We start from the raw sequence: 27,779 nt of genomic DNA on the forward strand, positions 1-27,779 counted from the left end.
GGCAGTGACTGTCTCTGTCTGTTGCCCACTTGTCCATTCCAAGCGCTTAGCACAGTGCTCTGCACATAGTCAGCGCTCAATAAATGCTATTGAATGAATGAATGAATGAATGAATGAATGAAGGGGCAGTGATTGTCTCTGTTGCCCAATTGTTTATTCCAAGCGCTTAGTCCAGTGCTCTGCCCATAGTCAGCGCTCAATCAATACGATGGAATGAATGAAGGGGCAGGGATTGTCTCTGTCTGTTGCCCAATTGTCCCCTCCAAGCGCTTAGCACAGTGCTCTGCCCATAGTCAGCGCTCAACACCTACTATTGAACGCCTGACTGCAAAGGGGGGGGGGGGGGAGGGGGCCCAGGCGGCGCGCGCTCCCGCGTCCCGGCGGCGCGGCCCCGGCGTGGCGAGGGCGGAAGTGACGTCTGCATGGGCGGCCTGGAGCGCCCCCTCCGGCCGCGGCGTGAGGGCGCGGCGCCGGGGCTGCCCCTCGCTTCGCCTCCCTTTCCCTCGGCCGCCGGCGCCTCGGGATGAGAGGGCGCGGACCCGCGGGGGTGGCCCCCGGCCCCCTCCTCTTCTTCTTCCTCCTCCTCCTCCCGACCCTGCCCGCGCCGGACGGACCCGGGGCCTGGGCCGCCGCCGAAGCCTCGGACTCGGGTAGGGCCCGGCGGCCGGGGGGGGGGGGGGGGGGCCGGGAACGGCCGTTGGAGCCCGCGTTGCCATGGCAACAGCGGGGGGGGCGCGCGCGCCGGCCGGGGAGCCCGCCCTGGGGGCCGCGTTACCGTGGCAACAGCGCACGCGCGGGGGCGGCGGGGGAGGAGGGGGCGCGCGCCGGCCCGGGGAGCCGGGGGGGGGGGCGGGGGGCGTTACCGTGGCAACAGGAGGGGCATCGTCAGCGTCACGTGGGGATTTGTGCAGCGCCCACTGTGCGCGGAGCGCTGGTCTAAGCGCTGGGGGAGATACGGGGTCATCGGGTGGGCTGCATCCCCATTTGATGATGATGATGATGTGGGTATTTAAGCGCTTACTATGTGCAGAGCGCTGTTCTAAGCGCTGGAGGAGATACGGGGTCATCGGGTGGGCTGCATCCCCATTTGATGATTGATGATGATGTGGGTATTTAAGCACTTACTATGTGCAGAGCGCTGTTCTAAGCGCTGGGGGAGATACGGGGTCATCGGGTGGTCCGCATCCCCATTTGATGATGATGATGATGATGTGGGTATTTAAGCGCTTACTATGTGCAGAGCGCTCTTCTAAGCGCTGGGGGAGATACGGGGTCATCGGGTGGTCTGCATCCCCATTTGATGATGATGATGATGATGTGGGTATTTAAGCGCTTACTATGTGCAGAGCGCTCTTCTAAGCGCTGGGGGAGATACGGGGTCATTGGGTGGGCTGCATCCCCATTTGATGATGATGATGATGATGTGGGTATTTAAGCGCTTACTATGTGCAGAGCGCTGTTCTAAGCGCTGGGGGAAATACGGGGTCATCGGGTGGGCTGCATCCCCATTTGATGATTGATGATGATGATGTGGGTATTTAAGCGCTTACTATGTGCAGAGCGCTCTTCTAAGCGCTGGGGGAGATACGGGGTCATCGGGTGGGCTGCATCCCCATTTGTTGATGATTGATGATGATATTGGTATTTAAGCACTGACTAGGAGCAGAACACTGTTCTAAGCGCTGGGGGAGATACAGGGTCATCAGGTTGTCCCACGTGAGGTCACAGTCTTCATCCACATTTGATGATGATGATGTTGATGTTGGTATCCCATGGCAACAAGAGGGGCATCATCATCATCATCATCATCATAATCATGTCGGTATTTGTTAAGCGCTTACTATGTGCAGAGCACTGTTCTATGCGCTGAGGGAGATACAGGGTCATCAGGTTGCCCCACATGAGGCTCACAGTCTTAATCCCCATTTTACAAATGAGGGAACCGAGGCACAGAGAAGTGAAGTGACTTGCCCACAGTCACACCGCTGACAGGGGGCAGAGCTGGGATTCGAACCCATGACCTCTGGCTCCCAAGGCCGGGCTCTTTCCACTGAGCCAGGCTGCATCATCACGGTGGCATTTGTGGAGCTCCAACTCTGTGCCAAGCGCCGCTCTAAGCGCTGGAGGGGGATCCCCGATGAGACTGCGAGCCCGTCCTTGGGCAGGGATGGTCTCTAGCTGTTGCCAAATTGTCCATGCCAAGCGCTTAGTCCAGTGCTCCGCACATAGTGAGCGCTCAATAAATAGTATTGAATGGATGAATACAAGGTGATGGGGTCGTCCCACGTGGGGCTCACCGTCGTCACCGTGATGAAGATGGGGAGCCCCACGTGGGACAACCTGATCACTTTGTACCCCCCCACCCCAGCACTTAGAACAGCGCTGGGCACATAGGAAGCGCTTTGGAAAGAGCCCGGGCAGAGTTCATGAGTTCGAATCCCGGCTCTGCCACTTGTCAGCTGTGTGACTGTGGGCAAGTCGCTTAACTTCTCCGTGCCTCAGTTCCCTCATCTGTAAAATGGGGATTAACTGTGAGCCTCACGTGGGACAACCTGATGACCCTCTGTCTACCCCAGCGCTTAGAACAGTGCTCGGCACATAGTAAGCACTTAACAAATTGATTCTATTCTTGATTCTGTTTAGTTGCCACTGTTTTTACGAGACGTTCTTCCCCTCGACTCTGTTTATCGCCATCGTTCTCGTCTGCCCGTCTCCCCCGATTAGCCCGTCAGCCCGTCAGACGGCAGGGACCGTCTCTCTCTGTTGCCGACTTGTTCATTCCAAGCGCTTAGTCCAGTGCCCTGCACGTAGTAAGCGCTCAGTAAATACTCTTGAATGACTGAATGAACAAATACCAACATCATTATTATTAGAAGTTAATCGGGGCGGACCCGGTCCCCGTCCCCCCTGCGTGGGGTTCACGGTCAACGCAGCGGGGAGAACGGAGTTGTGAGAAATAGAAAGTGACCCCGTTTGATTTATGTTTTGGTGTCTCCTAGTGGTTGATATCACCCTTAGAATTCTGAGGTTGACAAAGATATAATCGTCGTTAGGTTGTCGCACCGTACGCTCCCCAGCCCGTGGTCCAGTGCTCTGCACAAAAATGCCATTGACTGACTGAGTTCCCTCTCGTCAGGATCGGGGCTTTCCCATCCTACCCTTCCATTCCTCAGCTCTGAGCCTTTGGCTTTGTAGAGCTCCCTCTGATGTTTCTGTTATTTAAAAGAGAAAGAGGAAAAAATCACCCAAAGCGTTTTTTTTGCCTCCCCTTGGGACTGCCGCTAGAAATCACTCGACGGGAGTAGAGCAGGGACAGTTCTTGGCCGTCGGTGTCTTAGAGAAGCAGCGGGGCTCAGTGGATAGAGCCCGGGCTTGGGAGCCAGAGGTCATGGGTTCGACTCCCGGCTCGGCCACTTGTCAGCTGGGTGACTGTGGGCGAGTCACTTCGCTTCTCTGTGCCTCAGTGACCTCATCTGTAAAATGGGGATTAACTGTGAGCCTCACGTGGGACAGCCTGATTACCCTGTATCTACCCCAGCGCTCAGAACAGTGTTCTGCACATAGTAAGGGCTTAACAAATACCAACATCATTATTATTATGTTTCTGTTATTTAAAAAAGAAAGAGAAAAAATCACCCAAAGCGTTTTTTGCCTCCACTTGGGACTGCCGCTAGAAATCACTCGACGGGAGTAGAGCAGGGACAGTTCTTGGCCGTCGGTGTCTTAGAGAAGCAGCGGGGCTCAGTGGAAAGAGCCCGGGCTTGGGAGTCAGAGGTCATGGGTTCGAATGCCGGCTCGGCCACTTGTCAGCTGGGTGACTGTGGGCGAGTCACTTCGCTTCTCTGTGCCTCAGTTACCTCATCTGTCAAATGGGGATGAAGACTGTGAGCCCCACGTGGGACAACCTGATTCCCCTGGGTCTCCCCCAGCGCTTAGAACAGTGCTCGGCACCTAGTAAGCGCTTAACAAATGCCAACATTTTTATTAAAGATCCGAGTGGGTGGAGGCTTCCAGCCATTTTGCCGGGCAGTGCTCCCTCCCAGCCGTGGTGTGGACAGCGGTCAGCGCTGACACCGTTCCTCTTTCTTTCGATTTCGTGCCACTTCTCTCCAGGTGGCAGATTTGTCAGGAGTCGCCACTGACACCGTTCCTCTTTCTTTCAACTTTGCGCCACGTCTCTCCAGGTGGCAGATTTGTCAGGAGTCGCCGCTGACACTCTCCCTCTTTTAACTTCCTGCCCCTTCTATCAAGGTGGCAGATGGTAGTGATTCTGAAGCAACCCTTGGGTGAATAATCTTACTTAAGGACATCGGAATAAACATTGACACTGTGTGCAAGCGGAGGCCCACGGGATGTTTAGTAGAGTGGTAAATTGAGAGGGTCACAGGACTTCCATTTTTGTATAAAGAAAATTCAGGAAAAATTACCCCCCTTGTAGGTCAAGGAAGGCGTGACGGAGAGGGTGAGGTTTTAGGAGTTGTTGGAGTCGATCATATTTATTGAGCACTTACTGTATGCGGAGAACTGTACTGAGCACACAGGAGAGTACAACAGAGACGTAGGCGTTCATTCAATGGTATTTATTGAGCGCTTACTATGTGCAGAGCACTGTACTAAGCGCTTGGAATGGACAGATCGGTAACAGAGACAGTCCCTGCCCTTTGACGGGCTTACCGTCTAATCGACATGATCCTACTGTGTCTCCTACTTAGTCCGTGAGCCCCTCGCGAGACAGGGACTGTGTCCGCCTTAAAAACCTTGTGTCTACCCCAGGGCTTTGGCACGTAGTAAGTGTTTAGCAAGTACCGTCATTATTATTGTCAATAATAATGAGCGTATTATTATGAAAGCAATTACAGTCTAGCACGGGAGACTAAAATTATAGGTTCATGGGGTGATGGCTCGAGTGCGTGAGGGATGCGGGAGGAAACAAGTTGGGGTGATGAGGGATTCGTTAGGGAGGCTTGCCGGAGGAGGGGTGATTTTAAAAATCTGGGGAGAGTGGTGTGAAAAGAAAGACCTTCCAGGTAGGTGGGAGGACAGGAGGAAGAGGGCAATGGCAAGAGAGATGAGAGTGAGGCACGGTGAATCGGTTGGTGAGTCGGTCGGCATTAGAGTGAAGTGGGTGGGTGGATGGGTTGTAGTGGGAGAGAAGTGAGATGAGTTGAAGGGAAAGAGGTGACAGCCTTAAAGTCGCCGGTCAGGGGTTTCTACTTGGCGCGGAGAGGGCCAGACGGTCATTGGAGTGTCTTGAGGAATGAGGCGGTGTGCACAGAGTGAGGCTTTAGAAAATTGATCTAGGTAGCGGAACGAACTGCGGAGTGGGGAGGGGTGAGGCTAGGGGGAGGAGATCATCGAGGAGGCCGAGGCGATGGCCGAGACAGGATCTGGCCAGTACCTTGACCGGCGGAGTGGCGGTTTGGATGGAGGGGAAGGGGCCGGACGCTGGAAAGCTACCGATGGAATCTACAAGATCTGGCGACTGACTGAATATGAAAGTCGAAAGGGAGAGAGGAGTCGAGGATAACGTTAAGTCCGTGGGCTTTGTGAGACAAGGGAGGGTGGTGCGCTCGCAGTGATGAGAAGGTGAAGCGGGGAGGGTTTCGGGAGAAAGATGAGATGTTCGGTTTTGAGCTCGTGCTGTCAGTGAGGCATCCAAGTAGAGATGCGCCGAAGGCAAGAGGAAACGTGAGATGACCGAGTAGGATAGACGCCGGGGCTGGTTAGATAGATTTGGGAGTTATCCCCGTAGAGTTGATAGTTGAAGGCATGGGAGAGGATGAGCTCCCCGAATGAGTGGGTATTTAGAAGGGCCACTCGTTCGCTGTCCCTCTTGTAGGCTCCTCTTCTGTCTCCCCCTCCCCTCTGACACTGAGAGGTCCTCAGGTCTTAGTTCTGGGTCCCCTGCTCTTCTCCCATAGCTTCAACTAATAATAATGTTGGTATTTGTTAAGCGCTTACTATGTGCTGAGGTAGATAGAGCTGGGGAAGCAGCGTGGCTCAGTGAAAAGAGCCTGGGCTTCGGAGTCAGGGCTCATGAGTTCGAATCCCAGCTCTGCCACTTGTCGGCTGTGTGACTGTGGGCAAGTCACTTAACTTCTCTGTGCCTCAGTTCCCTCATCTGTAAAATGGGGATGAAGACTGTGAGCCCCACGTGGGACAACCCGATTCCCCTATGTCTACCCCAGCGCTTAGAACAGTGCTCGGCACATAGTAAGCGCTTAACAAATACCAACATTATTTTTATTATTATTAGATACAGGGTAATCCGGTTGTCCCTCGTGGGGCTCACAGTCTTAATCCCCATTTTCCAGATGAGGTAACTGAGGCACAGAGAAGTTAGAGATGACTTGCCCAGAGTCACACAGCTGACAAGCGGCAGAGCCGAGATTCGAACCCACGACCTCTGACTCCCAAGCCCGGACTCTTTCCACTGAGCCACGCTGCTTCTCAACTTCTCAACTACCATTTCTATGCAGATGATTCCCAAGTCCCCACCTCCAGCCCTGATCTTTCTCCTCTTGAGTACTTACTGTGTGTAGAGCCCTGTACTAGCTGCTTGGGAGAGTACAGTACAGCAGAATTGGTAGGCACATTCCCTTCCCACAGCAAGCTTACAGTCTAGAGGGGAAGACAGTCATGAATACATTCCCTCCTGCCTTCAGGACATCTCTTCTCGGGTGTCCTGCCAGTACCTCGCACGTGACGTGTCCGAAACGGAACTCCTCGTCTTCTCACTCAAACCCCGTCCTCCCCTTGTCCGTCCCGTCGCGATAGAGAGCACCATCATCCTCCCTGTCTCACAAGCCCCATCCTTGGCACTGTCCTCGATTCATCTCTCTCATTCAACCCACGTATTCAATCTGTCACCGAACCTTGTCGGTTTAGCCTTCACAGCGTTGCTGAAACCTGCCCTTTCCTCTCCATCCAGACGGCCACGGTGCCCATCCAAGTACTTAGCCTATCCTGCCTTGACTATTGCTGCGGCAGCCTCCTTGCTGACCTCCCTGCCGCCTGTCTCTCGCCACTCCAGGCCATGCTTCCCTCTGCTACCTGGATCATTTGTCTAAAAACGCTCTTCAGGCCCTATTTTCCACTCCTCAAGAACCACCGGGGTTGCCTGTCCACTTCTTAACCTATCGAACACAAACTCCTTTCCATGGGGTTTAAAGCACTCGGTCAGTTTTCTCCCCCTCCTATCTTACCTCCCTGATTTCCTTTTTCAACCAGCACGCAGACTTCACTCCTCTAGCACCAACCTACTCACCGTAACTCGATCTGGTCTGTTTCACCATCCACCCCTTGCCCACATCCTCCCTCTAGCCTGGAACTGCCTGACTCCCACCACTCTCCTGACCTTCAAAGCCTTATTAAAATAACATTTCCAAGAGGCCTTCCCAGACTAAGCCCTCATTTCCCCTCCTCCCTCTCCCTTCTACATCGTCCTTGCCCTTGTTTTTCTACCCTTTACTCACCCTATCCTCAGCCCCACAGCGCTTGTGTACGTTATCCGTAATTTATTTTAGTACGTGTCTCCCACTCTAACCTGTGAGCTCGTCGTGGGCAAGGAACATGCCTAACAACTCTGTTATATTGTACTCTCCCAAGCGCTTAGTGCAGTGCTCTGCACACGGAATGCACTCATTAAATATGATCGATTAAACTGAGGGTTTCCTTGTACGTTCATTTCTATCCATTTCTTTGATGCGTTCAACCTGTAAACTGTCAGTTGCAACTTGGTCACCATTGCAGTATTTGCAGTTATTTCTCTTCCGATTTGTCTTTCTGTCCTCCGTTCGTTATCCACCTTTACGCATTCATTCGTGCAGTGGTATTTACTGAGCGCTTACTGTGTGCAGAGCGCTGTACTAAGTGCTTGGGAGAGTACAATATAACAATAAACAGACACATTCCCTGCCCACAGTGAGCTTACAGGCTTAGGCAAGCTCCCTTCCTTTTCTCCCTCCTTTCTTCGCCCCCCCCCCCCCCAAAAGATGTTGTGAAGAATCGTGGCATCTCAGGAGTGAGATTTGGAGTAGAGTGTGGAAGATAGTGGGAGTGCAAGCTAGAGAAGGAAGCATCACTTATTTTCATTGCACGGGCTAAAAACACGATTGGAGTCAGAGAGGCTCACTGAAGCTTTGCCAACTTTGCCCCGCAGAAGGGAAAGAAGGAGAAGCTGAAGAAAATCAGCCCCAAGCAAAGGCCGGGGGGAGGAGTTTCAAGAAAAGCTGCAGAAACAGAATCAAGATAAAAGTCGTCAGAAAGGCAAGCTGGTCGCAAGGGCCGGGGCCAGTTCAGAAAGCTCTTTTTGGGAGTGCCCTACATATTCCTACATTGTGCCTGACTTCTGAATTAGCCCATTTATAGCCACTTATTCTTTTGATCTTGGAAAAAAATAAGTTGCTGCAGCTGGAACTCTTATTTCCTCTTCTCCGTCTTGGGACTGGTTATTGTTACATGCTGTTGACTAGCAGCTGATATTTTCCAAGGGGTGGCCCGTTGAAATTGCAAGGAAACAAAGCGAGGGTCTGGGCGCGGCACATTCGCATTCACTCTCTCTCACACACACACACGCACGCTGCAGCAACCGAGAACACGGGTACATAGACTCACACCCCTAGAAACGTCAGTTGGGAGATGAAGAGGAGAAGGAGTGTGGGGAGAAGGATTCAATTGTATTTATTGAACACTTACAGGGTGCTGAGCATTCATTCATATTTATTGCGTGTTTACTGTGTGCACTGTACTAAGCACAGGGGAGAGCACAATATGGCAGAGTTGGTAGATTCACTCCTGCCCACAAGTAGGTTACAATCAGGAGGAAACAAGAAGAGCTGGAGAGAATGGAAGTTTTAGGAATAACTGGATAGAGAAGGAAAGGATTGCGAAGCAGCATGGCATGTGCCTGGGAATCAGAGGACCTGGGTTCTAATCCTGGCTGTATCAATTGGTCACTGTGTGACCTTGGGCACGTCACTCAACTTCTCTGTGCCTCAGTTCCATCTCCTGTAAAATGGGGGTCAAATACCTGTTCTTCCTTCTGCTTAGACTGTGAGCCCCACATGGAAGAGGAGCTGTGTCCAACCTGATTAACTTGTATTTACCCCGGCGCTTAGAACAATGTTTAACACATAGTAAGCTCGCAACAGATACTAGAAAAATAAGAGGAAAAGGAAACAACGAGAATGATATTGACAATTACGTAAATGCTTACTATGGACCAAAATTAGCCTGACAGGAGAAAAGAGCACAAGCGTCTAGTGAAGGGTTCTGCGCCACAGCTAGCTTTTCCTCACCAGCGTGGTTCAAGAGAAGCAGCGTGGCTCAGTGGAAAGAGCCCGGGCTTGGGAGTCAGCAGTCATGCGTTCGAATTCCGGCTCTGCCACTTGTCAGCTGTGTGACTGTGGGCAAGTCACTTCACTTCTCGGTGCCTCAGTGACCTCATCTGTAAAATGGGGACAACCTGATTACCCTGTAGCTACCCCAGCGCTTAGAACAGTGCTCCGCACATAGTAAGCGCTTAACGAATGCCAACATTATTATTATTATTGGTGGCTGGAACTTGCCCCGTTAGTTTTCAGACTGATCATTTTGAGCAACGCCGCCAAACTGTGCCTCCTGAGCCGCTTGTATCCTTGCGGCTCGGCACAAACGTGCTCTGTTATTTGGCCTCCGTCGCACCACGGTTTGCCGTTACTCCAGTCCCCTTGACCCAGGGCAGGGGGCTTGGGCTGGGGTGGGCGGCAGCCCCCAGCTCCCATATTCTCTTCCTTGCTGCTCATCGCCACCACTCGTCCACCCCCCACTGCTTGCCCACCCTTCCAGTTAGAGAAATGCCCTTTGTTCTGCGCTTCTAGACCATCCTCGGTTTGCGGTTGGGTTCGAGGCTTGGTCACCCCTGCTTTGGAGGATTTGAGGCTACTCTCACTGATGTATTGAACTTGTTAGAGCGCTCGAAAGGTCTAAGCCTTTATCTTTTTGGTTGTTATGAAACTAGTTTCCCTCTTCTGATAATTGAAACTAGACTTTTTTTTAATACGTAGAACTAGCAGCTAAACCACAAGTTAACAAACGATACCTTTTTTTTTTTTTAACACCTCGCGTGTTGTGAGCCTCTGTGGTTAACAGGTGCATCTCAAAGTATTCTGCTGATGCGTTTGTTGGCTTTTATTGTAAGAACATTCCATCTGAGTTTTCGAATGTTTTATCAAGTCCGCTCTGAATGTTTTGATTTACCCCTGGAAAGGGAGCCCTTGTGGCTCTCCCCTTTGCTCTGGGTAACTTATACGTAAGTTGTGAGTAATAATAGTAATAGTAATAATGTTGTTGGTATTTGTTAAGCGCTTACTATGTGCAGAGCACCGTTCGAAGCGCTGGGGTAGATACAGGGTAATCAGGTCGTCCCATGTGAGGCTCACAGTTAATCCCCATTTTACAGATGAGGTAACTGAGGCACAGAGAAGTGAAGTGACTTGCCCACAGTCACACAGCTGACAAGTGGCAGAGTCGGGAGTCGAACCCATGACCTCTGACTCCGAAGCCCAGGCTCTTTCCACTGAGCCACGCTGCCACTCCAGACTGGATCTGTCTGGTCCCATCTTCCTTCTCCCTCTTCCTCCTCTCCTTCCCCTCCCCCTTTGGTACCCAGGAGATTGTCCAGAGACTTGGGTTCAGCTGAGAGGGGCTGGATCTGTCGTAAGGGTCCGATAGAGGGACTAAAGGCTGACAGATGAATTGACTGAACATGGGGGAGGAAGGAGAAGAGGGAAAATGGGGCAAAAGGTGGGAGGTCAGGATCAGATTAGGATAATATGGGGCTCCACTTGTGCTTGAGCCTGAAGTGGGACAATTTCTGGCTTGTGCAGGATTGTGATCGTTCACTAATTGCAGGGGGACGAGGAGTGCATTTAATAAACACCGTTCCTCTAGGGTCAAACCTGGGCGGAATGGTCTATCATCCATATAGAAGCTGGTTTTTTGGCTGCTACGGGCAATAAGCCATGTCCCTGAGTCAGGGCAAAATCTGTCAGTTCCTCCTTTGATGCTGTGATGTTGCATACATCGCAGCAGGCACGCGTTAGAATGCAAGACTGTCATGTGGACAGGCCTGTCCTTTTGATTATGGGTGCAGAAGTGAACGGAGGGTAGGGCCAAAGAGGAAGGAGGAGAAGATGAAAGGGAAGAGGGGTGGGAAGTGGGGTGAAGGGAACAGGATGCCCGGGACTGTCTCTTCGATTGGAATCGATTCCTTCAGGCAGCTTCTCGGCCCTGAGATCACTAAAGCATGTGGTTAACAGGTGTAGCGTTTATCGTTTTGCTCTAGACAGGCGTTTCCACGGGACTATCACTCTCCAGAGGGGCTGGTTCCTCCTTCTGTAATCAGTAGGCGGAGGTACCCAGTGAATTCCAACGCCTCCTCCTGCTGCATTGTCCCCCCTCAGCCTCGGCCTGAGGCTCTGCCACCGCTGGGAAGCCCCTCCGTGGACAGCCAGGTCAAAGAGCGGGCACTCTTCACGCCCCCATGAAGACGTGGCACCGTGGGGCTGGTCGACCTCTTCCCCAGTGCCCCGGGGGGCTGGGATCAGTGCACATGGCCTGGAGGCTAAGTGTAGCCCCCGCCCCCGGGCTTCTGTGGGGATGCTGCAGACCCTCTCCCGGCAGTTGCGGCCCCCAGGCCCCACCCCTGCGGCCCAAGTCTGCTCGGGCCCTCGTCCGGCGGATGGTACAGTAAAAACAAGTCAGCAGGGCTGCCTTGGTGCAGTAACTGCCTGGGAGATCGTTTGAGCGTTTTGGGGGGTTTTGTTTTTTTTTTCTCTTAATAATAGGAACCCCTTCAGTGGCTTGCAAAATATGCCCCAAGTTTCACAACATCTCTGAAGCAAGTGTTTGTTTATTCTCAACGGTTCTGTTAAAATGCTCTCTTCTCTTGCAGTGCCCATGCCAGTCAACGTGAAAATCGAATCCTATAATTGGAATCCTTTGGTCACCTGGGAATTCCCCAATGTGTCTGGGATCCCTCTTTTCACCGTGGAGATCTTGAGCTATAAGTAAGTGCCATTGGGTTTTTGGTTAACTGTGGCAATGGCAGCGTAAGCAAAGAGTAAATGATGTGGAAGGATCAGAATCGTGAGCGGCGGCTGCCGCTGCACAGACCCAGGTTTGGGAAGCAGGACAGCCGCAGAGAAGATAAGCTCCCTGGCTCCGTTGGCTCTTTTTCTTAAGACCTCCACGCCCCCTAAACTGGGTTGGGACTTCTGGAAAAGTGATTTCCCTGCTCCATGCCTCCTGATTTACAAGGAGAGGAGTGTGGAATTTATTTTTGCTTCCATCGGTCAATCACTGGTATTTGTTGAGCACTTACTGTGTGTTGAGCACTGCATATTAAGCATTTGGGAGAGTACAATGGAACAGAATTGGTAGTCACATCCCTTGCCCGCAGTGAGCTTACAGTCTGAGCGTCCCCATTTCTTTCACACTCTGCAATTCCACCATTTCCGAGTACCTGCTGAGTATCCGTGTGTCGTACACAGGAAGCGAAATACGAATCAACCACGGTGTACAGATTGGGTCCGAACAGCCGGAAGGAGATCAGCTGGCTAAGCCGTGTCTCTCCTCAGAGATCTAAGGACTAGCTAAAATGTGCTAAGTAGGTTTTAAGTAATCATAATACCGGCACACTTCACTGAAGATTCTAGACTGGAAAGAAGTAATGATATTTTATAGGATACATTTTAGAGTCTCGGCGTTGATAGGCTTATGTTTTTTTAAAAAAGAAATGTTCTGAATCGTCAGTACCCGAATCAGGATTTTGAGATGATTATTTTTATGACTCACCTTTGTTGACAAGGATTGAATCTTTAATGCTCTGGGCATTCAACTAGTGGTGCTGCTTTGGGAACAAACTTCCAGATTCATTTTGGGGCTTAAGGAGTTGGGGAAAGGTGTTGTGGAGCATGTGGATGTGGTTTGTGCTTAAGGTTGTGCAAGATTTCTTCTTGGTTGTGCTCCGTGCATTTTCCAAATTTTTCCAAGTCCTACTTGAGAGTAATGGTGTCTTCTCTGATAAGTGTGGTTTTATAAAAGTTGCCTTCTTTTTCTTTTACAGCAATAAAAATTGGATGAAAGTCAGTAACTGCACGAGAATTTCTGCTCAGTCCTGTTACATTCTCACTGATATCATGGACTCAGAGATTTCGCACTGGGCTAGAGTGAAAGCTTCCATTGGAGCAAGAGAATCTGATTATGCAAAATCCAAAGATTTTGTCCTGAAAAGAAATGGTGAGCCACATGACATTTATAAGCATTCTTAAGGCTGATGCTGTTGCTGTTTTAAAATTGTGTTTTATGCTTTTCATACGGTAGCAAAATAGTCTTTGGATTGTATTTCAATTTAAAATTAGTTAAAGCACACAAGGACTAAAAACTTCTATGGAATGGCCAGGGAGTTGCTAAATGGGTAATATGGGAGCTGCGATGGCAACTGGAAAGACCACGGGCCTGGGAGTCAGAAGACCGGGGTTCTGATGCTGGCTCTGCCACTTGTCTGCTATGTGACCTTGGGCAAATCATTTAAGTTTTCTGTGCCTCAGTTTCCTCATTTGCAAAATGGGAATTCAGTACCTATTCTTCCTCCTACTTAGAATGCGAGCCCCCTGTGTGACCTGATTAGCTTGTATCTGCCTCTGCATTTAGTGCAGTAGTTGGTTTAACAGATTCCACCGTCCTTATTATTGTGTTGAAACAATGTAATCATTTGTTGTTTTTTTCAGTCGATCAATGGTATGTATTGAGTGCTTTCTGTGTGTAGAGCACTGTACTAGGCACTTGGGAGAGTCCAACATAACAGAATGGGTAGGCAGGTTCCCGCTCACAATGAGCTTACAATTTAAGGGCATTACTTTGTTTATGTGCCTAAAGACCACATAAATCTCTGTGTTTGGTAGGTTGGAAAGGGATCATGATAATCTAGTCTTTCTGCCTCCTCTAGGGAGAACGATAGTGATAATTTATTGATGAAATCATATATAAGCCATTTCAGGAAAAAAATAATCTCTCCCATTTTAAAAATTCTATTGAGCATATTCCGTAACCTCTCCTGAAAATCCATTCCTGTGTGTCCCATTCCTTCACTGTCAGGAAATGCTTCCTCTGAAGCTGCAGCTCAGATCTGTTCTCTCACTCGGTTCTTATGGGAATCGGGAACATCTGGCCACCATTGCACCTGCATGTACATTTACCCTCTGTGTGAGAGCTATAATCAGCTTTCTTCTTTTGGATAAAATAATTGCAGTTCATCATCATCATCCTCAGTGGTATTCATTGAGCACTTATTGTGTGCAGAGCACTGCTCTAAGTGCTTGGGAGAGTACAGTACCACAGAGTTGATAGACATGTTCCCAGCCCACAACAAGCTTCATTTAGCCTTTCTTCACAAGTTTTAATGTTTGGCTCTTCTAATCCATGTTGTGGTTCTCCTAAATCCTTTCAAAATTTGCTCTGCCCCAAGTGAGCAAGTCCCAAACTCTATGGGTTTCATTTTCCTCCTGTGTAAAATAGTAATAAGATATATTGTGAGCCCCACGTGGGACAGATCACGAACCCTGTATCTGCCCCGTCGCACGGTAAGTAAGCACCTAATAAACACCATATTTATTATGGCAGGAGCAGGAGGAAGAAACAGTTGTGGTTCTCAAATTTGGACCCCCATTCTATTGGGTATAATGGAAAGTTTACCTCAGAGTTGCTGAACTTTATACTTCCAGTATTGAGAAAGGGCTAGATAACTTTAACCCTGTAATTCTAAAGTTATTCTTAATCTTACACAAATGTTACATCCAATATTAATGATGCTTATATTTCAGGAAAAATTGGACAGTTTAAGCTAAATGTCACAACTAAAGATAACCAAATCATTGTTGACATATTCTACCCTCCAACTTTTGCTGATGGATCGAAGAAAATCTCTTTGTTGGACGAGTATGATGATATTACTTGCATGGTGTATTGTACTGTAGATGGAAATGAGGTATGTATGTTTTCAAATTATTCAGAAAGAAGTAGCATTGGAGTACCCACAGCGATTGGTCAGTGGGATTTTGATGGCCTGTTTAGGGTACGCAAGAGCCCCAAAATCCGGCCTAAAGCACGGTGTGGCCTGGACTTCCTAGTTCAGGGTTCAGTGCCTGCATGTTGGGAATGTGGGCAGCCCTAAGTCTTGGACTCTAAGTCCTAGGAGTCTCCCCAAGACTCCAAACCCATCCCCTCTGTCCTGTTCATTCATTCATTCAGTCAGTCAGTCAGTCGTATTTGAGTACTTACTGTGTGCCAAACACTGTACTAAGCGCTTGGGAGAGTACAATACAACAATAAAGAGAAATATTCTCTGCTCATGACGAGCTTACATCATGACAAAGGAGGCCAGACCCCCACCCTGAGTTATTAACCTGCCATGGCTCCTGCAGCCTGAGACATCCGTAGGGTGGAGGTAAAATATTAGTAGTTATCAGGGCACATAGAAAATAAAAAAGCCTCCCAGGGACCCCACCCCCCTTTTTTTTTAGCGGTATTTGTTGAGAGCTTACTACATGCCAGTCACTGTACTAAAAGTTGTTGTAAGTACAGACTAATCAGTTACAAACTTTCAGGGTATTTGTGCAGGATAGCAGAAAGGAAGCCACAGCCGGTAGAGAAAATAATGAGAGGATAATGAGTGTATATTGCGGAAGAGAGGATATTTTGTATGAAAATAGGAGCTGAAAGGGAAAGGAAGGCAAGGTGGAAAACAGAAGAGTTACTCTGAAATAATTAGACACTGTTCCTGTCCCTTGGGGACTCACAATTTAAGAGGGCAGGCATGCTATTAGTCAATTTTAATAAAGGACTTTTTTTCTTTTCTTATAGATAACTAAGTAGAAAATGAAAATATATTTAAAAAACCCACTTATCTCACCGTTTCCATCAGGCTGGAAAGTAATCATCCTAGTAACCTGAGTTTGGTCTCAGTTATTTCTAGTGTATTTTCTGTTACAAAAAAAGTCCTGAGCTGTTGTCGACTGAACGGATTTAAGATCAAAGGATGACAAGGGAGGCTAGTAAGTTTTCCAGAGAATGGAATTAAAGGTTTTGGGGAAGCGGTTTAATGGTAGTAGCGGGGTGACTTTTCACAAAAAAACTTCTTCTCCACACCTCTCTTTTTCTAGCCAGGTATCAACTGTCTGGTTCTCCTTTGTGGGTTAAGGGGCATGGAGAAGGACTTAATCAGTGCTTAATCATTGTCAAGTTAACAGCAGAGGTACCAGAGGGCAGTTTTGTAGGTTCCTACAAAATAAATATTTCTGGTTAATGTTCAACCATGACTTCATATCCTCAGGACTAGCTAGCACTAGGTTAGGAGTTATTGGTCATTATAAATGACAGGGAGTTTAAAAGCAATTTTGCGTTTTTCAGAAGATTCTTAAATCTGTTGCTTTTCGTGCAGTATGAAGAGTATGAAGCTGAGTGCGATTTTGATAAATGCAACACCAGCATTCAAATATTGTCTGGAAATTCTGAGTACTGTATCAGGGCTCAAATATTCTCAGAAATTTGGGAAATTAAATCTGAAGAAACAGAAAAGCACTGTCTTCATCTTCCACCCAAAAGCCCATCAGGTAAAAACATTTCCTTTCCTGCCTGTCAAAAGCCTGTCAGAAACATAGGTTTCTCTGCTTGTTTTATTGAAATCTAATTTGTGCTTCTACTTCAGCAACCACTTCAGGTTACTGACTTAAACTTTGAAAAAGACACTTCATTTTAATTTCAGGTGTGAACTCCCCAGACTCTCCCCTCACCTCTCCAGCTCTCTCCTGTCCGCCCCCCTCCATCTACTTTGTCATCCTATCCAGCCATCTCTCAAGAGGGGTCTCCTGCCTGCTTTCCAGAATCTACCCCCTCAACCTGAACCTTCGATCCCATCCCCCTCACACCTTATAAGAGCACTTGGGCTCAGTCTTGCTTCCCTTTCTAATTTCCATCTTAACCACTCACTCGCCGCTGACTTCTCCCCTCTGCTTTCCAACAAGCCCACAAGTCCCTCTCATAAAAGAACTATCTCTCAACCCCACTGTACCATCCATTTCTGTACAAACACCTCAGATGGGCTGTTTACACTCACTGTCTCCACTTCCTATCTTCACACTCATTCCTTTTACCCTCTACAATCCTTCATTCATTCTTTCATTCATTCACTTGTATTTATTGAGTGCTTACTGTGTGCAGATCACTAAGTTCTAAGTACAGTTTGGCAATAGCTAGAGACAATCCCTGCCCAACAACGGGCTCACAGTCTAAATCGGGGAGACAGACAGCAAAGCAAGTAGGCATCAATACCATCAAAATAGATAAATAGAATCATAGATATATACACATCATTAATAAAATAGAGTATTAGATAATATATACAAACATACACAAGTGCTGTGGTGAGGGCAGGAGGTATAGAGCAGAGGGAGGGATTAGGGGGAATGGGAAGGGGAGGAGGGGCAGAGGGAAAGGGAAGGCTCAGTCTGGGAAAGCGTCCGGGAGGAGGTGAGCTCTCAGTAGGACTTTGAAGAGAGGAAGAGAATTAGTTTGACAGATGTGAGGAAGGAGGGCATTCCGGGTCAGTGGTAGGACATGGGCCAGGGGTCGACGGCGGGACAGGTGAGAACGAGGCACAGTGAGGAGGTTAGCGGCAGAGGAGCAGCGTGTACGGGGTGGGCTGTAGAAGGAGAGAAGAGAGGTGAGGTAGGAGGGGGCAGGGTGATGGAGAGCTTTGAAGCCAAGTTTGAGAAGTTTTTGCTTCATGCGAAGGTTGATAGGCAACCACTGGAGGTTTTTGAGGAGGGGTGTGACACGCCCAGAGCATTTCTGTAGGAAGATAATCCGGGCAGCAGAGTGAAGTATAGACTGAAGTGGGGAGAGCCAGGAGGATGGGAGATCAGAAAGGAGGTTGATGCAGTAATCTAGTCAGAATACGATGAGAGATTATACCAGCAAGGTAGCAGTTTGGATGGAGAGGAAAGGGCGGATCTTGACGATGTTGTGAAGGTGAGACTGGAAGGTTTTGGTGATCGATTGGATGTGTGGGGTGAATGAGAGAGCAGAGTCAAGGATGGCACCAAGGTTACGGGCTTGGGAGACGGGAAGGATAGTAGTGCCGTCCACAGTGACGGGAAAGTCAGGGAGAGGACAATTGACATCAGTCCTTTCCACTTCACTGAAACTGGCCTTTCCAAGGTCACCAGTCACCTCTTCCTGGCTAAATTGAACAATCTCTACTATGTCCTAACCTTCCTCGACCTCTTAGCAGTTTTTGACAATGGTGGAAACCCTCTTCTCTTGGAAGCACTATCTAACCACAGTTTCTCTGACACAGTCCTCTCCTGGTTCTCCTTTGTCTCTGGCCAGTCGGTTTTTGGCCTTTTTGCAGGCTTCTGTGCTGTGGGAAATCCCTCAAGACTCAGTTCTGGGTCGCTTTATGTTTTCTGCATACATTCACTCTCTTGAGGAACTCATCTGCTCCCTTGGCTTCAAATACCATCTTTACACCAGTGACTCCCCAAACTACAACTCCAGCTCTGACCTGTCTCCTTCTCACCAATCTCATATCTCCCCTGCCTCCAGGACATCTTACATGGATGTCCTGTGGGCACCTAAAACTCAACATGTCTGAATCTCAACTCCTTATCTTTTCTCCCCAGTCCTTCCCTCCCCCTAACTTTCCCATCACTGTTGAAAGCACCCACCATCCTCACCATCTCTCAAGCCCCGACTTAGGCTGATATCGACTCCATTTTCTCCCTCAACCCAAATATCCAGTTAGTCACTAAATATTGTGAGTTTTTTCTTCACATCTCCAGAATCCACCCCTCCTTCTCCATCCACCACACTGGTCTAGGCACCTATCATATCCCACCTCAACCACTGCATTAGCCTTTTGCTGACCTCCCTGATCCATCCTCTCCCTCCACCAGGCCATACAGCATTCTCCTGCCCAGATCACTTTTCTCTAAAACACTGCTCTAGGCCCATCTCCCCACTCCTCAAAAACCTCCAGAGGTTGCCCATCTCTCTCGGCATCAAGCAGGAACTCCTGGCCGTCGACTTCAAGGCACTCACTCAGCTCTCTCCCCCTGCAACCCAGATCACACTTGTCGTTCACCCCAGTAGCACTGACATGCATCTCTTTAAACTTTGTTGCTTCCTCCTACCTGGGATTTATTTTAATATCTGTTTCCCTCACTAGATTTTAAGCTCCTCGAAGGAAGGGATTGTGTCTACTAACTGTACTGAACTTCCCAGGCACTTCAGTACAATGCTGTGCTCAGAGTAAATCAATCAATGATATTTGTTGAGCACTTACTCTGTGCAGAGTCCTGCATAAGCACTTGGGAGAGTACAGTACGACAGAGTTGGTAGAAACATTCCCTGCCCACAATGACTTTACGTGCCCAATAGATTCTATTGATTGACTGAATTTTCAGGAAGCTCCAGATCTTTTCTGACATCAGTCACATTCTGTGTTCTCTATCTGAATGATTTTATCCTGCAGAAAAATTCAAAGCTGAAAATGCCTCAGGGTTTAAACTGGAGCGGTAGGGCACACCTGAAAGTGATCCATGATAATAAAATATTCCAACAGTCTTCTCAGTTTTCATTTTACTGTATACTCTCTTTTTTACAGATGTTCATGTGACTTTGCCCATTGCTCTAGCTGCTTTTGTGTCGGTTGTTTTGATAATAGTCTTTGCTTATCAATTAAGGAAGAGAAGCAACAACTGCCAGAGAGGAAATATCCGATTACCCAAATCACTGGTAACTCTTTCAAATTTCTTTTTAATTACCGAATGAGTTAGTTAAGCTCGTAACTTATTTATGGTTCTTTTTTAGTGATATTTAAAGAGGAAAAACCACTGGATGGAAAATCTGGACAGAGAATGTATCTGTTATATTATGTTGTACTCGCCCAAGCATTTAATACAGTGCTCTGCTCACAATAAGCACTCAGTAAATATGGCTGATGGATTGCAAAACTAATGGGCCTATGGAAACTCTCAGTGGTCGCCCCTTTCAGCTTTCCCAGTCCTGAAGAGGAGTGATTGTGGGTGGGAAGGGTGTGTGGAAGAGATGTAGAAGGTGCGCAGAGACCATGGCTCCACCAGTTAAGCTTCATATTCTGCAGCGCATAGTTCCAAACACTTTGAATGTCACAGCTCTTTTCACTAGTGCTCTCTGGTAGGAGACTTGAGCTGAATGCAGTTGTCTGTGTCCTCTTAGCTTAAGGATACGGGGAGCAGTGGAGATGTGGGATGGTGAGGAGGAAGCCGTGGCACCCGTCAGTGAAGTAGTGGTGTTAATATTTCAATGCCTACTGTGTGCAGAGGACTGTACTGCTTGCTGGGAAAGAATATACAGGTGGGAGTTAGACAAGATCCCCGGCCCTCAAGGGGCTCACAATCGAAGAGTACGTGGTGTCGGGCTGGACGGACTGGAGACAGATACACCTATGGAGCTATGGCACACTAAAACGGTGTAAAAGAGGAGGACAAATTCACATAAAATAAAAATAGAAATGAGCAGGATGCTCTGGCTAAAAGCAAAGAGCCAAAGCACACCCCGTGGCCACAGCAACCGCTCCAGCAGCCGCAAGTCTTCCCGAGGTTCGGTGGAAGCCTCACGCTGCAGCTGCGGTTCTCTTTGCAGCCTGGGTGGTGGAAGGCCGGACAGGATGGTGTCTCTGCAGCGGTGCGGAGGACAGCTGGTCCACTTCCCGGGGAGACACCCCGACTGTTCTGTGGGTGAGGGGACGGTGAGGGCACGGTCCTGTGACGGTGAGGGCAAGGTCCTGTTGCTTTCTTCAGTGAAGGCACAGCCAGTAAAGACTCACAAGCTAGAAGAACGTTTGTAGATCAGTTTTTGAAAGCAATCTGTAAGGCTTCTGTAAGAATTTCAGAATACCCCACACATTGATAACGTGGAAAGAGATGAAACCCGCGAATCAGGAGACCTGGCTTCTAGTCCTAGCTCTGCTGCTTGCCTGCTCTGTGGCCTTGGCAAGTCATTTAACTTCTTTGCACTCAGGTTCCTCATCTGTAAAACGGGGATTTAAAAAAAAGCTGTAGTTACTCCGTCTTAGACTTTGAGGCTTGGAGCAAGAGGGACTGTGTCCAATCTCATTATCTTCTGTCTGGCACAGCGTCTGGCGCATAGTAAGCGTTTATAAGGGCCACTACTATTATTATTGGTGACTATAAAAGTGGTCCTAGAACAGTGATGGAATGAGTTTGCTTTGGGTACCTATTTGTACTTTCTCTCGGTGTCACGAGCACGAGAGCAGAGAAGGAAAGGAAGGTGAAAGAGGAGCTTTGACTTAAGAGAGTGAAAGCTCGCTGGAACTGCCTTACGCTCCTAATGTTTGGGCTCCAAGCCCAAACCTTAGTTGGTCCTATTTAAAGCAGAGCAGTTTAACATAGGTCACCCGCAGTGTGAGTTCTCCCATAGCATGAAGGCTGTGAAAGTTTAGCCCTGTAGCTCTGTTGCCGAACTGTACATTCCAAGCGCTTAGTACAGTGCTCCGTACATAGTGAGTGCTCGATAAATACAATTGAATGAATGTAAAACTGAACAAGAGTGATATAAGATCACAGAAGTTTTCACTTCATTTTAGTATCTGATACCTTTGCCCCACACAGTCTCATGTGTTTAAAGCTGTATACCCTCTCAAATATGAGCTTTTGTTTCCTTGTCTAATAAATCACAGCTGAAGTTTAGAAAAATGATCGCCAACTAGAGTAACTCTTGATCTTGTCTCAGGAACATCTCTGAATTTAGAATTCACATTAAAGCCTATTGCTTGAAATTTTGCCATGTAAATTGCTTTGGAAATAGGGATAGTTATCTAGAAGTCCCACAGAATCCACACATATCACAAACTGACTCATTTTCAACTCTAAGGAACTCCACCGTCTTCTCATAAGGAAGTGTTTATCTTTTCAGTAAGAATTTGATTAAAGTGCAAAGGTGGTAGTTTTTTTTTAATTACTTCATCCTTGTACCATGTTTTTTTAAAAAAAGCTCCCTTTACTCAACTTAGTTTTCCTCACCTCAGAATCAAAATTAGTTGACCCTAGGTTAATTTAATTTCCCGAATGCAGCCCTGAAGTTGTATTAGTAGTATTTATTAAGCACTTGCTGTCTGCACAGTACTGTTCTAAGCTCTAGAAAAGAATACCCAGATGGGAGGTAATAAAAATAATAACAATTGTGATATTTAAGTGCTTACTATATGCCAGGCATGGTACTAGATGCTGGGGAAGATATGAGCTAATCAGATTGGACACAGTCCCTGTCCCACATGGGGCTCACAATCTTAATCCCCATTTTACAGATGAGGTAACTGAGGCACACAGAAGTTAAATGACTTGCTCAAGATCACACAGCAGGCAGAGTGGCAGAGCTGGGATTATGTATCATTTTTTGTGATATTGTGAGATAATGAACTGACTGGGTTTGATTTGCCTATTTTTATTATGTTGCCGTCGGTCAAACCTATAAACTTTTGGGTAATTGAAGGCAGAAGGCTTGAGTCTAATCAAGGTTTATTATGTTACTTTCATTTACCCTGAGTTGTTTTTTTCCCTCCTTCTAGGTCTCCATAGTAAGAAACTTTAATTCCCGGAGCATTCTGGAGACTAAATCGGAAACCAAGTATGTTTCAGTCTTAACATGTCAGCCAGCACCCCCACACAGTGTAAAGGAGCTCGTGGAAGAGCCGTTCACGCCGGTGACCGACGTGGAGATCATTCCTAATGAGGACAGCGTGGGGAAATCGGAACAAGACACTCCTTCCCAAGAGACTTCAAGTCTGACAGAAGCGGCAGCTGTCAAGGAGGGTGCTACAGCGATGAGCCAAGACAGCCAGCCCAGCTCCAAGGCAAAAGACAGCTATTTCCAATCCAACTGCAGCCAAACGGAATCATCCAGCTTCTCCTCACAGTCAGATCCTTCTAGACAAGAATCTGGAAGTTGCTCCCCGGAGCTGGGCAGCATCACTTTGTATGAGCCTGCAGCCAAAGTGACGGTGCAAGACCCTCTTCCAGTAAGGAACACTAACGTGAATTATGGCTACGATAAGCCTCATGTTCTCGTCGATCTGATTATGGATGATGACGCCGCCGGGTCTGTGATTGGGTACAGACCTTCAGAGGATTCAGCAGCCTCTTCGTTAACCTACAACCAGGATCTGCAAACGGCCTGATTTCAGAGCTCTAAGAGTCCAAAGATGAAGACGGGAACCTGTGCTTCCACGTATTATTTGGTGCCACTGTGGGAAAGAGAATCTGAGTTGGATGGACCTTAAGAAAATGGAAAGGATATGTTTGTATCTCCAGCCAGTATGATTCTTTCTGACTTAGCATTCAGAATTCGTAGACATCCTTTGGAATGAAGCTGAGGACCTCGTGAACTCTCAGAATTGAGATCCAGGTTATCTCTGTAAAAGAAACAGTATGCTGAACCGAAATTTTTATTTTTGAATTTTTTTAAAAAAAAGATGTAGCGAAAAGAGGCACGGGTTTTGGAATCATCATTTTTAGCATGCTTGACACCACATTAGAGTTGACTTGTTTACTGGGATGGCAATATCCTTTGTTGTTTGGGATACTTCACTTGGAGAAGTTCCAGCTTTTGACTTAAGATTGAAGGGACTATTCAGGATTGTTCTCAGTATGAAGTTAAAATTTTCAGCCAATGATCAATGTAAGTTTGGCCCATTGGATGTCATGTCGTGTGAATGCCTTATGGCTAGGGAACATAGCAACCAACTCTGTTGTATTATACTTTCAATAAATACCATTTATCAGTGTTTTAGCTGTTGAGGAGAGTCCCCTGTCTAGGGTACAAACGACCTAATCATTTCATTTCCTTAGGTTTTATTTTTTTTGCCTTTGTTTAAAGTGTATGTGGTCCCGTGAGTACTCTTTATCTCTATATTCAACTTGTTTTTTTAACTTTATCGGACAGTTTTTCCATTACTCCAAAAGCGATTTAGGAATACTTGTACATAAATATATCAGTATTCATAATTATCAAAGGGGTGTGTGATAATAGCCTGACGAGAGTTGCAGTGTCCCAGTTTTTATAGCAAACCCAACTGAGACTTTTACTGCCTTTTTAAAAGAATGATTTTGTGTCTCGCCTCATGTTCTTTTTCCTTTTGAGTGGCTCTGGTGAAAGAAGCAATGTAATGTTGAAATATTTTGTATTGTATAAGGAGTTGGAAGTTTTTTACTGAATCGGCTGCAGCATTTTTCAGCTTCCCATTACTAGTAAAGCACTGTACGGGGCCTACAAGGCTCACTTTGTTCAGTCCCCAAAAGAGCCTCACATGATCTCGCCCCGGCCTTTAATAATGTTGGTATTAAGCACTTACTATGTGCAGAGCACTGTTCTAAGCGCTGGGGAGGATCCAAGGTGATCAGGTTGTCCCACATGAGGCTCACAATCATAATCCCCAGACCCAACGCAGGCCAGACTGGTGTCAGACTAGTCAGGACAAGATGGCCTTCTTCCCTACCAGTGAGGGTCTCCTTGCACAACCTTCAGGCCTTCATTGGCTTGAGAACGTGCACGCGTCACAGATGACCAGCATCGCACTCTGGCATTGGGTTGTAAGCTCTAGCTGGTTAACTAGAAACTCTGTCAACAAAGAAAGCTATGAGAGATTTGTAAAAATGCCCAGGCATTTGAAAACATTTTTTTCAAGGCAACAGTCCCACACTCCAGATGGGTTACTGAGGATGTATGTGGTGTTACCGCTGCTCGCCCTTGAATTCGAAGAACCAGACGTCAGGGCTGGCCAGTGGCACCAGAAGTGTCAGATAGGATGCTGGCGCCCCATGTAATTCAACCTGAGCACGATTCATTCGTTCGTTCATTCAGTCATATTTAATAAGCGATTATTGTGTGCAGAGCACTGTACTAAGCTCTTGGGAGAGTACAACAGTAAACAGATGTATTCCCTGCCCACAACGAGCTTACAGTTTTGCCACTGCACAGTTCACCTCCAGCCATCTCAAGTAGGTTTAACACCCTTCTGCAGTCTAGTCAGGGTGACTGTCCTCCCTAACAGCAGTCCACAAAGTCGCCAAAGCATCCAGCCCTTAAGCCAAATTTGGCAACTTCCCCAAAAGGAGGTTTTAGCGGTGTCTGACGCTCATACTGAATCTTGCATTTAATATCACATATATGCTCCGTTACCGTGGAGGAAAGCGATTAATGGTAAAAAGGAACTTGTGCTATTGGATTCAAGGAGAGATCACTGGTGTAAAGACTCTGGGACTAGACCTCAGAAGGAAGCCCTAAAGGAGAACCGAGAGGTGACGTGTTTAAATACTTCTTCGTGATGTGATCTCCGGTGAGGTTCCGTGAGATTCTGTGACGCTCCATCTTGGTCTCCTAGTCGGGGGCTTCTTTCTTAACCAGTCCCACAATATGCTTACCATTATGCCCCCTCATCCAAGACTGGGAAAAGCAGGCATTTCAGGTCAGGTGTGAGGGCTCCTCCAGCCCTCACATATTGAGAGACTATGGTTTTTGTGAATCTCACATGCTCTAGTTTAGTTTTTCAATCATAAAATTTCCTCCCTCTCCGGGGTCTCAATTCGAAGAGTCAGTTGTGTTCTGTTGTTCCCTTGTGTTGAAATGACTAGAGGGCTGAATATGACTTCCAAGAAGCTAATCAAGTTTCTAAAATCTTGTCTAAATAATTTTATTACTCTTTATGCCACCTTTGTTTGCAGATATGTAACTAGTGGCCAGTCAGCCAATTTAAAAAAAGAAGAGTTACAGGAAAGGAATTGGGTTGTGAACTTTAGCTAGTTACGTAGTGACTATGTCAACAAAGAAAGTTATGAGAGATTTGTAAAAATGCCAAAGTTTTTTATATATATTTTTTTAAAGACAAAGCTATATTGGCACATATAGTTGGATGATGAGGTTTTTTTTTTACTGTAATGGGCAAATGTATAAAATGTGAATGTGAATAGACAGCTGGATGGCTTGTTTTTAGAGATTGGGGTAGAGAAAGCTTTTTTATTAAAATATGAAATGGTTCCACTTAAATTTTGTGATGGCCAATTAATTATTAGACTCACCATTGCATAATTACCTAAAGCTGCTTTTCTTCAATGCGTTTACTTCTGTTCTCAAAACAAAACCTCTTCATGTTTTGCCATAGTCAGGACTGGCCCTAGCCAAACTACTGCTTTGGAGTGGTGTAAACTAGAGTAACAATAAGCTCGTTGTGGGCAGGGAATCTGCCTGCCTATTAGTCATTCAATAGTATTTATTGAGCGCTTACTATGTGCAGAGCACTGTACTAAGCGCTTGGAACGAATAAGTCGGCAACAGATAGAGACAGTCCCTGCCGTTTGACGGGCTTACGGTCTAATGGGGGGGGGGGGGGGGGGCCGGACAGATAAGAACAATGGCAATAAATAGAGTCAAGGGGAAGAACAACTCGTAAAAACAATGGCAACTAAATAGAATCAAGAATAAAGAATAAAGTAATCAAGTACAATTACTGTATTGTACTCTCCCAAGGGCTTAGCACAGTGCTCTGCACACAGTAAGCATTCAATAAAAACGATCGATAAAAAGATCAGTGATATTTGAGTGCTTACTGTGTGCACTTGAGAGAGAGTAATAGAGTAAGTAAACACAATCTCTGTCCTTAAGGAGTTTACAGTAGGGAACTAATAATGATGATGGCTATATGTCAAGCATTGGGGTAGACAGGAGATAATTGTTTTGGACAGAATTCATTCAATCATATTTGAGCTCTTGCCGTGTGCGAAACACTGTACTAAGGGCTTGGTAGAGTTCAGTACAACAGCAGATACATTTCCCTTCCCGCAGTGAGCTCGCAGTCTTCCTGGCCTTCACAAGGCTCACCGTGGACGGAGAACGGGTATTTTATCCCCATTTCACAGATGAGGAAACTGAGGCACACAGAAGTTAAGTGATTTGTCCTAGGTCACGTGACCGCCAGTCCCCGTTCTTACGACGAGGAAGGGTCTGCGTGCCCCGAGTGTTTCTTGGGGACCCGAGAGAGGTGCGGCAGGCTGGGGTTCCTGGGTGGGAGCTGATGCTGCCCCTGATGCCACATCCGTCCACCTCCACTGTCTGCTCTGTCGTCCCTCAAGCGAGTCTTGATTTCTCATTGCGCTAATTTAGCATTCTCATTCACTTCACCCTAACGTTCGTGGAATATTACGTGCCTACTGGGTGTACAGTACTTTGTGCTGGGAAAGAGTGCACAGGTGGAAATTAGACTGAGACCCTGAGGGGAGAGAGAGCTCTCCCCTCAAATACATATGAAAAGCTGGAACTGATGGAAATTAGTACCATGGACGTATGTTACCACATCATGAGCAAATTTCAACTACTGGAATCTGAGCCACTCGGTTCCTTTTAATTCCAAATGGTCTTGCCAGGTTGCCCAAGTTTGATTTTTTTTAAAAAAAAATGGTATTTAAGTGCTTACTATGTGCCAGGCACTGTCCTAAGCACTGGCGTAAACACAAAGTAATCAAGTTGGACACAGCCCCTGTCCCACATAGGACTCACAGTCTTAATCCCCAGGTGAAGCACCTGAGGCATTGAGCAGTTAAAATGACTTACCCAAGGTCACACAGCAGCTGAGCGGCGGAGTCAGGATTAGAATCCGGGTCCTCCGGACGCACAGACCGCCGATCTAT

The 27,779-nt window shown here is 47.4% G+C and overlaps 1 protein-coding gene across 1 annotated transcript; it reads left to right on the plus strand.

Annotated features, from left to right (window-relative positions):
• The first annotated feature begins 464 nt into the window (after positions 1-464).
• IFNGR1 (interferon gamma receptor 1) lies at positions 465-26,142 on the plus strand. Its single transcript, XM_029057517.2, has 7 exons — positions 465-650; positions 11,936-12,050; positions 13,109-13,281; positions 14,865-15,028; positions 16,481-16,652; positions 19,706-19,836; positions 22,670-26,142. Exons 1-7 carry the CDS (start codon positions 524-526, stop codon positions 23,276-23,278), a joined length of 1,491 nt encoding a protein of 496 aa, XP_028913350.1. The 5' UTR covers positions 465-523; the 3' UTR covers positions 23,279-26,142.
• The last annotated feature ends 1,637 nt before the right edge of the window (positions 26,143-27,779 follow it).

This window comes from Ornithorhynchus anatinus, chromosome 2 (genome assembly GCF_004115215.2).
Source record: "Ornithorhynchus anatinus isolate Pmale09 chromosome 2, mOrnAna1.pri.v4, whole genome shotgun sequence".
In the NCBI taxonomy this organism is placed as follows: Eukaryota; Metazoa; Chordata; class Mammalia; order Monotremata; family Ornithorhynchidae; genus Ornithorhynchus; species Ornithorhynchus anatinus.